Source organism: Rhea americana, unplaced genomic scaffold, assembly GCF_003343005.1.
Source record: "Rhea americana isolate MKP2758 unplaced genomic scaffold, rheAme1 scaffold_8, whole genome shotgun sequence".
Taxonomy (NCBI): domain Eukaryota; kingdom Metazoa; phylum Chordata; class Aves; order Rheiformes; family Rheidae; genus Rhea; species Rhea americana.
The window spans coordinates 6,157,115-6,168,037 of NW_028186978.1; the positions used below are offsets into that span (position 1 = coordinate 6,157,115).

Genomic DNA, 10,923 nt, shown 5'->3' on the forward strand with positions numbered 1-10,923 from the left:
AGCTGAAGGCTCTCATGGCCAAGAGAACCTACCTGGAGTGGCCAAAGGAGAGGAGCAAGCATGCCCTTTTCTGGGCTAACTTGAGGGCAGCTATTGGCACTAACCTGCCAATGGCTGATAGAAAGAGGTGTGGGGAAAGTGATTAAGAATCTGTTTATTGCAGTTCTTTTTTTCTTGGTAAAATAATAAATATTTGGTAACTTTGATTGGTAGTCAATGTGTTTCGCTCTGTTACAGAACCATTTGTCTACATAGTTGTCTATGCTGCCTTCTAACTAAAGGAAAAACCAGCTTAGGAAAATCTCACTCAAAGTTACATGGGATTGATACAGATAAGGCAAATCAGAAATCAGTGTGAAATGTATTTTTTTAAATACAGCTCAAAATACAGTAGTGAATTTTCTAAGCAGAATAGTAACTTGAGAAGTTGTAGTCGTTTAGAAGGGAATACTTGAATTGCTGGAGAGCTGCATGAATCACAAAGCTTAGGCAGCTGTGTCACATGACTTCCGCTGTCAAAATCAGCTTGCTATAAAGAATATTACACGTTCTGTGAAGATGTCTAGAAAACCAGAGCTGGAGGCAGTTACTGGATGGAGTTTTCTCAGATTCAGGGAAGCTTAAAAGGAACAATATTCAGGAAGCTTATAAGGTTTGCATCCAGATGTAGAAAGCTGTGAGTATCTAACATAGGTGGATGAAAATGGCCATGTTAGAAAAGAGAACTGACTGGGGATTGGGCAATGGGAGGCAGTTCTGGGGAGGAAGAGGGAACTGGGGAAAGGGAAAGAAAAAAAAAAGGATGAGCTACTCCTTTGGGGGTTGTAGTTTGGCACTGCTGGCAGGAAGAAGTGATGAATTGACAATAATTCCCATCATTTGAATTTGACTCTATACTGGTATCAGCTTGATCCTAAGGTTTATCATGACCAAAGGATGTCACTAATGGTGTAACTGCCTCCATCATCATTGGCTATATCTTGAGAAACTGTTCTTCTCTACTTCATGATTCTTCTAGCTTCTGACTTTTGTTTCTACCGATTGACCTATCTCTTTTTATGCCTTTGATTAGAAGAGTCTGTCCTTTTCAGCCAAAACAGTGTCTCTTGCAGCACAGCTTTAAGTTCGTGATCAGAAAAGCAATAAACAGAGGTTGAAAACATTTGCCAGGTCTTGGAACAGCTGATAAGATCAGATTCAGCCTCTCTATTGATGGAACCAGAAATACAAGCTATATTTACAGTATTTGCTCTCCTGTACAGGAATATAACAGGCCCCTCTGCCTGTATTGTATTGTTTTACCTTCAAGAGGATGCAGATGAACTCTGACAAACATTCACAACTGCTAAAGATCATCACAGCAAACATTACTGTTGGAAGTTGAGCAAAGGGAGCAGGTGACCTGCATGGATGAACAAGGAGCTCCTGGCAAAACTCAGCAGAAGGAGGAAGTGCACAGAAGATGGAAACAGGGACAGGCCAGTTGGGAGCATTATAGGAACATCATCAAAGTATGCAGGAATGTGACTAGGAAGGCCAAGGCCCATTTGGAATTGAATCAGATGAGAAGTGTCAAAGACAGCAAGAAGTAAGCAGTACATCAGTAACAAAAAGGGGACTAGGGAGAATGTGGGCCCACTAATGAGTGGGGTGGGGACCCTGGTGATGAATGATACAGAGAAGGCAGAGATACTGTGAATGCCTTCTTTGGTTCAATCTTTACTGCTGAGACCAAGTCTCAGGAATCTCAGACCCTAGAGACCATGGAGAAAGTCTGGAGAAAGGAAAACTTTCCCTTGAATGAGGAGAAAGATCATTTACACAAACTGGACATCCACAAGTCCATGGGCCCTGATGGGATGCACCCATGAGTGTTGAGGGAGCTGGCAGACATCATTGCTAGACCATTCGCCATCGTCTTTGAAAGGTCGTGGAGAACATGAGAGGTGCCTGAGGACTGGAAGAAGGTTAATGTCACTCCAGCCTTCAAAAAGGGCAAGAAGGAGGACCCAGGGAACTACATGCCAGTCAGCTTCATCTCAGTCCCTGGAAAAATGATGGAACAATTCATCCTGGCTGGTAATCTCTAAGCATATGAAGGAAAAGAAGGTGATCAGGAGTAGTCAGCATGGATTCATGGGGGGAAATCATGCTTAATGAACCTGATAGCCTTCTACAGTGCGATGACTAGCTGGGTAGAGCAGTGGATGTTGTCTGCCTTGACTTTAGCAAGGCTTTTGACACTGTCTCCCATAACATCCTCACAGGCAAGCTCAGGAAGTGTGGGATAGATGAGCAAACAGTGAAGTGGAGATTCAGAACTGGCTGAAAGGCAGGGCTCAGAGGGTTTGTGCTCAGTGGTGCAAAATCTAGTTGGAGGTCTGTGGCTAGAGATGTCTCTCAGGGCTCAGTACTGGGTCCAGCCTTGTTCAACTTATTCATCAGTGACTTGAATGAAGAGACAGAGTGCACTCTCAGCAAGTTTGTTGATAATACAAATCTAGAAGGAGTGGCTGATACACCAGAGGGCTGTACTACAATTTAGAGGGACCTTGACAGACTGAAGAGATGGGCAGAGAGGACATCATGAAATTCAACAAAGAGAAGTGCAAAGTCCTTCACCTAGGGAGGAATAACCCCATGCACCAGGACAGGCTGGAGTCTGACCTGCTGGGAAAAAAACTGCGGAGAATGACCTAGGGGAACTGCAGGCTGACCATGAGCCAGCAACGTGCCCTTGTGGCCGAGAAGGCCAGTGGTATCCTGGCCTGCATTAGGAAGTGCATTGCCAGCAGGTCGAGGGAGGTGATCCTCCCCTCTACTCAGTTCTGCTGAGGCCACATCTACAGTACCGTGTACAATTCTAGGCTCCTCAGTACAAGAGAGACATGGAACTACTGGAGAGAGTCCAGCGTAGGGCTACTAAGACAATTAAGGAACTGAAGCACCTCTCTTAAGAGGAAAGGCTGTGAGAGCTGGGCCTGTTCAGCCTGGAAAAGAGAAGCATGAGGGGAGATCTTATCAATGCTTGTAAGTATCTAAAGGGAAGGTGTAGAGAGGATGGACTCTTTTTCAGTGGCGCCAAGTGGCATGAGAGGCAACAGACATAAATTGAAACACAAGAAGTTCCACCTGAACATGAGAAGAAACTTCTGTGAGGATAATAGAGCACTGGAACAGGTTACCCAGAGAGGCTGTGTCATCTCCTTCCTTGCAGATATTCAAAAGTTGTCTGGATGCAATCCTTGGAAACATGCTGTAGGTGACCCTGCTTGAGCTGGGGGGTTGGACTAGATGATCTCCAGAAGTTCCTTCCAGCCTCAACCCTTCTGTGATTCTTCTGTGATACTGTTGCTCCCAAAGGACAGCTGTTTGCTGTCTTGAATACTAGACTTAGATGACCAGTAAGCAGAGTGTTTTGTTTTTCAGAATTTGCTTTGGCATGGAGAAAGAGGAAGGGATGTTAAGATGAAATCATTATTTAGTATAGAAAGTTAACATTATCTGATTTTTGTCTTCCATTATTATTAGCAAAAGGTTTTAATTGTGATTGTTTGCCCCAGGTCTAAGCAGACCAAGATCTGTTGATTGAAACCTTGAACCGTGGGCAACTGTTTAATGATTTACAGTGAAAAGGTAAATCTGACACCTTTACCACTCCCATCTCACTTAACCTCAATTAATATAACATACCTATTGCCATATTGCTGTCTCATTCGGCACTGCAGAAAGGAATGTTTTCTGTGCTTCTTCCTTCCCCCCTAACTAAGGATTCAGTGTATGTCTGTCATTTAGTTCTTCAAAAACTGAAGCTGGACAGACTTAATTACTTTGGTGTGCCTGTTACTTTCACACAGCCTGGAACAGCTGGATTGTTACATGGCTTCCTTGAAAAATCTCTGCAAAAGTCTCAGAGTTTTAGTCGCAGCAGCTCACAAAACTTCTGAAATTCAGTTAGCCTTCTCATAATGTGTGAAGCTTTAAGAACTCATAGAATTCTTCTGTCAGCCAGAGGACAAAGTAGTATCTCCAAGAGTCACAGGCTGCACTAGGAAGCCTTCATGTTACTCAGATGAGAACACACAGCTGTTCTCAGAAATTAATTATTTTTTTTAGGAGTGGGAGTGTTTAGCAGGAGTTTGCTTACTGCTGTGGACAGAACTTGGGCACTTCATATATTTCTGGCAATGTAGCTGATATGATCATAACTATAAAAATATAATTACAGGTTTCCTGTGTACATCCAAAATGAGTGAATAATGTTGGAAATGGAGACTTGTAATATGAGTGGTGAGCAATTAAAATTTGTATTTGGGGACCAAAAGCCCACATATTATTACACTCTTGTCTATATTATCTGCCAGATAAATAACAAAAGCATGCTAAACATGCAGTGAATTACTGCATCCATTTGATTTGTCAGATTCCACAGGGGAGAAGATTCCTCAAGAGATTATATATCAGGATATTCTAGACAATTATCTTGGCCTCTGCTATACTCTGAATGATTTCTGTAAAAACAGTTTTTAGTCTAAGGAGAAAATTTTCCCATATGTGGAGGCCATACATTAGCCTCACATGCTTTGTCAGCCTCTTCTCTTGGGACTTTATCTGGCATTTTGGAAAGCAGCCTTTTCCTGCATACACTGATGACCAGTCTGCAACTCGCTCTGCACAGAAAGCTGCAGCTGCTAATGTACTCCAGCTAGGAGGGAAAGGGAGTAGGTAAACACATTCTTACATCAGATACTGTATCAGAGCAGGTTCGTGGCATTTGAGGAGTCATCTCAGTGCCTAGCAACAATGTCACGTTTAGGTGCATAATACTATCAACACACAAAAGCAATAACATGGGGGTTAAACACCCTTTAAAACGCAGAAAATGTGCAAATGAAGTGAAAGTGGAAATGTTTTCATATATAAGTAGTATGTAGTGCAAAGGAGATTGTCTGAACTATGGCAGAGTGGAAGTCAATGCACAGCTGGGTTCTCCTGCTGAGAGCACAGCTCTTTTTTAGCCTTAAAATGTAATAGAGCATCATCCCTAAAGCTCTACTGCAGAGGTGTAGAGCAGCAAAGGGAACTGGGAGAAGAAGGAAAGAAATGGCACTCCATAGAGTTGAGGTGTTCTGTTAGGAGAAAGGTCAAAATCTCTGTAAAACTCGTCTTTTCACTCAATGCTTCGGGCTGGATGATACAGTTTTTATTTCAGAAACATTCACTGAGGTTGACCATAATGCCCATCTATACTCCTTGAACATGACCAAACACTGATCTAGCCACTTGCAGCTTTTCATGATTGTATTAACTTCTTAGAAGTGTTTGGATGAGTCCAGCAACTCTGGCTAAGTTTTAACTCAGTGTTTTGCATGTGTAACTACGTTTCTGCAGTTTCAGTTGGAGAGACTCTTCACTCCTTTGGGGATCTTGTTGGTCCTGAATAGCTTGTGTTATCCAGCCCACGTGTAGCTGCAATTCCTTTCCGGGTGAGCAATCACAAGATATAGGCAGAAATTTGGAATGTACCTTGAGGAAAGGCTGTTTGTGAAGATAATTGCTTATTGGTAGAAATAAATTAATGAGCTGCAAAAACCCAGCAGTATAAACTTCAGAAGTGGAATGAGGTATCTACATGAATATATACATGTATATGTACTCACTATGGGAAGTACAGCATTTAGCCAGTGCATTAAGGGTACATAAATAGAAATACACTACTTTTTAGCTTTTGTGTGACATATAAAATGATTTAATCAGTAAACTGAGACCAACCTGCAAAGCTTTGTTGAATATAATATTATGCAATGCCCTTAATGAATTAACAGAGGTATTCAGAAGTAAGTATCAGTTTTGCTTCAGTTAGTGCCAAATTTTTATTTATGACTGATTGTTTTGAAATGTGCTTTGAAGTCTTATAAAGCAGGGAAGTAGGGAAGTTGAACATACTGCAACTAAAGATGCGGCTACTTTTGCTTTTGGCAGCTCTGTGTGTACCAGAATCAATTCTGAAGAAATTTGGTGATGTATTTGATTTTTTGAACGCGGCAAAGATTTTTGAGTAATTATATTGGGAGTAAAACTGCCTTGGCTTCACAAGCTTTCATTAGTTTGATTATCAAATTATTGTTCTGCCAACAAGCACCTTCACTTACTCATTTCCACGGGGACATGGATTAATGCTGACCAATGAGAAGATCTCCCATTTAACCTGAATACAAGACAGTATCAACTGACAAGCAGATTTTTGCTGCTTATTAAGAAACATTCATGATCCCCAGTCTTGTCTTGGGTCATGGGTGTCTCGGAAACTTGATCTGTAATGAACTACTTAGATTCACTGCATAAAGGAAAGCAGAACAGGTTTATTGTCAGCAAGTTTCACTTCAGACTACTTCACTCATCAATCTCAAAATGAAAATCAGAAATTTTCTTCCAGTAGAACAAAAGGGTTAATTTCTTCTTTACAGAATTGGAAGAGTAATTGCAAAGAAAAGTATAGAAGGAAACTAATGCAAACTTTAAATATATTTGGCACCACTGTTTAAATTAAATTTTCATAGGCAACCTTGAAGGTTTTTCTCAGCTTCTTTAGCTGGATGCAAGCTCCCCTTCACCTCTCCTCCAAGGTGCTGTCCTCTGGAAGGGAATAAGCTTTGAATTGAGCCACAGTTGGCCAAACTCCCTCTACCCTCCCTCAGCTAATACCTGAAAAATTCATTATATACTTCATGAATTTAATCTTAAAATTCATTAAGATTAAATGAGTCTTTAAAACAGAGCCTAGACTCTCATCTTCTTTCTTCCTTGTTAATTAATCTTACTGAAGCATGTTATATTGGTTTGGAGGCTTATGGGAATGAGAGGTTGTTTTCAGTTGTTTACATCTGCCTTTGAAATGCACTGACTCTCTGCTTTGCTGATTTGCTCACTAGGCTCATGCCTAGCTCAAAAAGTTAAGTGAATGACTGCTTAATCCTCCGTTCCCAGATAGTTTGTCTTACATGGCTATGTTCTTCGTGGCCTCAATACAGCTTTTATGTCATAGAGGATGTTATCTACAGCACATTTTCTGTAATTTCTCGGTGGAAGTTACAATGTGAAGTTTCCATGATAACCACCTGAGGCGTATCAGGTGTCGAGATGACTGACGTAAGTTTTGAACCATGTCAGTTTGTCCCTGTAACTAGCTTTCGAGCTTTGAGTTTTGCAGTGTGTCCTTGTGCAAGCGTTAATCTGCTTGCTGGGGAAAAGAAGTCCCGAGGGTAGAGCTCTGATTCTGATAAGCAGAGAAGCTGGCTGTGAAAGTTTTACTTCCTGTTTTCTGGGCGTGTAAAAGGGCAACTGCAGCTGCCAGACTTCCAGAACACCTGGGTAACTGTCAGAAAGAGACACAAAATTAGCAATGCAGATTTATTTAAGCAGTCTTACTTTGTTGAGAATTCTGTACAGCGGATAGGTCCATTTCCTCCTAAGCTGTAATTATGTAAATACTGCAAGAGTAAATATATTTTGCGTTTGGGCTGTTAAAAATTCTTTCCTTTCCTTGAACTCTTAATACTGGCACTGTACTGAAAGTGAATGTATTCTTAGAATTACATAGCCTACGTAAGTAAATCTTTCTACTTCTGGTGGCAGCAATTATTAACTATTAAAAAGGAATTTTCATCTCTTGAGAGATTCCTCAACTTCAAGATTCCATATGTTTGAAATTCTGTCTTCAGAATATAAGCTGAGTATGCAGAAGTCTTTTGCTGGTTTTTTGCTCAGGGATGAATTTCATACACAAAAGGTGGGTTATATTTGCTGTATTATTATTTTTTTTTCCTTCTTGATATATATGCTCTGGACTCCATCAGATAGGTGCTGGTATTTCTCTGCCATTGGAAGATAATCTTGCATTTTGAAATTTTGGTGAAAATGCTCATCTGCGTGTTGAATTTCAACAAAGAAGAAAGGCAAAGAACCTTTTGGAATGGCAATTTTCTTTTTCAGTCAACTGTAATTTAACACCATCATAAAATAGTCTTGGATGGGTTATTGCTGACCCTTAATATCGCTTTGTTAGACAGACCTGCTTTATTCTTTTAGTTTGACCATCTTAGTGCTATGTAGTGTGGATCCTGCCTTCTTGCAGCACACACCTTAGCATGCACAGTAAATTAAATCTCATCTGGTAATAGAACATGGAGCAGAGAATCTGTTTCTGTTTTTCTCTCCTTTCAGAAAAATTCTTGCTTTGTTCCTGACTTCCCTTTTGCCCTGGAGTTCCTCCAGACAGTTCCAGGTCAAAGTGTTTTTTGATCTCAAGAGGTTCATTGCCAGCCCGGGCTCTAAAAAACAGGGTCAGCTACTCTTTGAAGGAAGCCGGGTCAGGCTTCCTTCTCTTCATTCTTCCTGTGAATCACATTGTACTTTGACAAACCATCTCGGCTTCACTTAAATCCCATTCTGTTCTCACATAGCCTAGCCCAACCTTTTGCAGGCAGAACTTGACTGTCTGTCAGTGAGATTCTACAGAGGTAGATTTCCACATTAGTGTTTTATTTTCTTATTGCTTTTGGTGACATTAACTACAGGTATTTTTGCTTTACTTCCTTGAGGAAAATGATTAAGCTGGAAGGGAGACTGGGAGGGGAAAGTTTTGTTGTCAGTCCAATCTAATTATTTATGCACTAGCGCACTTTGTAACCAAGAACTGATAAAAATAGGCTTTTGATTTTTGTTGAACAAAAAATGGCATGAAGGATGAATTAAAACACTTTTTATTCTCCAAATAGAATCAGCACAGGAAAAAAAATGGAGAGTTGTTCCTAGGAAATCCAGGAGACTTTGCAAGGTTTTGAAGTAAAGTGTCTTTTTTCATAAGTAGCTTCACCACAGCTTCATACAGAGTCACTAATAGTGCTGTGGTTTTCCTGTAAAAGTGCTTTTGGATACAGTGGCATTACAATATTCATGAGAGTATGATTCCTTCTCAAGCTTTTTGGCTTACTGGAAAAATGGACATCCCTGTCTTTGCTATAGCTAGCTTCCCTGATCCCTGACTTTGAGGGGGTACGTGGCCAAGTCCTTGGTCTTTGAAGTGCAAAGAGGAATATCCATTGGCTCTTCTGAGTGAAGAGGTTGTTTTTGCGCCAATTCCCTTAAGGGTCTGTGAGGCTTTTGGAATTCTGTCCCCAGGTGTGTCTGGACATGGGGCACAGGAAGCAGCAGATGGAAGCTTGTCTTGTTCTCCAATACCCCTAAATTTGTACCCTTTTTGAAGATTGCTGTGAAATTTGTATTTCTTAGTTTCTCTGTATTTTTTTTAAAGATACCACTGATTTTATTCCTCCCATTATAAAAGGATTTCTTTCCACCTAACATGGGACCATGTTTCATCTGGAATTAAAGAATAGGGGTGGGAGGGATTGGTACTACCTTAGAAAAAACAACAAAAATCTAACTTTTATTGCATAAATTTTATATCGAATTTTATTATAGCAATGAATAGAGAATGCAACAATTAAGCCTATTCAGCAAATTCATTGTGTTTTCTTTCCATAGGATTGGACACTATATTGAGAAGTGTTGAACAGAAAACGAAACCATGCTTCTCTGTTTCTGTAAACAACCAAGATAATTCTGTAAGACAATGGCAGCTCTTACAAATATCTTTGTCTTTGCCTGGGTCTTTATATTAACTCTTTGGAAAAATATCCAGCTGACTGTGGAAAATGAATTTATTGCAAACTATTCAAGCAGTTTGCTAACTAGTGTTCCGAAAAACATTTTAGTCCATACTCGTGTATTAGATTTATCACATAATAGAATCTCTGAACTTAGTATCTTTGATTTTATGTCTCTTTCTGACCTTCAGGTATTGAATATTTCTCATAATCTAATTACAGAGCTTGACTTGAATGTCTTTATGTTCAATCAAGATTTAGAATACTTAGATTTCTCTCATAACAACATTTTGAAAGTTTACTGTCAAACTGTTGCAAGTCTTAGACATTTAGATCTTTCTTTCAATGAATTTACTGCCTTGCCAGTCTGTCAGGAATTTGGGACCATGTTTCATCTGGAGTACCTAGGATTAAGTGCCAAAATGATACAGAAGTCAGACTTCAGATACATCACACATTTGCAGCTGCACACTGTCTTCCTAACCTTACAAGACTTTTCTAGGTATGAACCTCAGAGTCTGACAGCTTTAAATACAAGAAGCCTTCACATAGTTTTTTCAGCAAACCAAAACTTCAGTTTTTTTCTCTTGTATGATGGAATGAGCACTTCAGAAAATTTAAAAATAACTAACATGATATATACCTTGAGCTACAAAGATTTTCCTTCTCCTTCTTTAAAGTTTCTGAAAAAAATCAAGACATCAGCTCTGATGCTTGACAACGTGGATTTACAATGGGGTATCATTTTTCAAATCTTCCTACTTATTTGGTATTCACCTGTGGAGTATTGGACTGTGAAAAATTTAACTTTTCGAGGATCAGTGGGGAAGCTGACGGAATACGAATATTTATTCTTATTAAGCTTTCAGGAAAAATCAGTCTATTGGAGTGGCTCCATGAAAGCACTAACTTTGGAGCATGCTCGTAATAAGGTTTATTATTTCAACCAGGGGATTCTATACAGACAGTTTTCGGAGATGAATATTGAAAATTTAACAATATATGATGCGTGTATGCCACACATGCTTTGCCCCAAGAGAACAAGCTCATTTCAGTATTTAAATTTCTCCCACAATGCCCTGACAGATGAATTGTTCCAGAATTGTGTCACTCTGACAGATTTGAAATCACTTGTTTTGCATAGAAATAAATTTGAGAGCCTTTCCAAGGTGAGCTTCATGACCAGCTATATGAAATCACTGAAATATTTGGACATGAGCAGCAACCTGCTGCATCATGATGGAGCTGAGGAGCG

General features: G+C 39.9%; 1 protein-coding gene across 1 annotated transcript in view; it reads left to right on the top strand.

Annotated features, from left to right (window-relative positions):
- Positions 1 to 10,923, top strand: part of LOC146585545 (toll-like receptor 10) — a 26,966-nt gene that overhangs the window by 6,782 nt on the left and 9,261 nt on the right. Inside the window, exon 3 of the mRNA XM_085322849.1 lies at positions 9,547 to 10,920. Within this exon, the coding sequence (XP_085178975.1) occupies positions 9,635 to 10,920 (1,286 nt within the window). The 5' untranslated portion in view covers positions 9,547 to 9,634. The remainder of the gene's footprint in view (positions 1 to 9,546; positions 10,921 to 10,923) is intronic.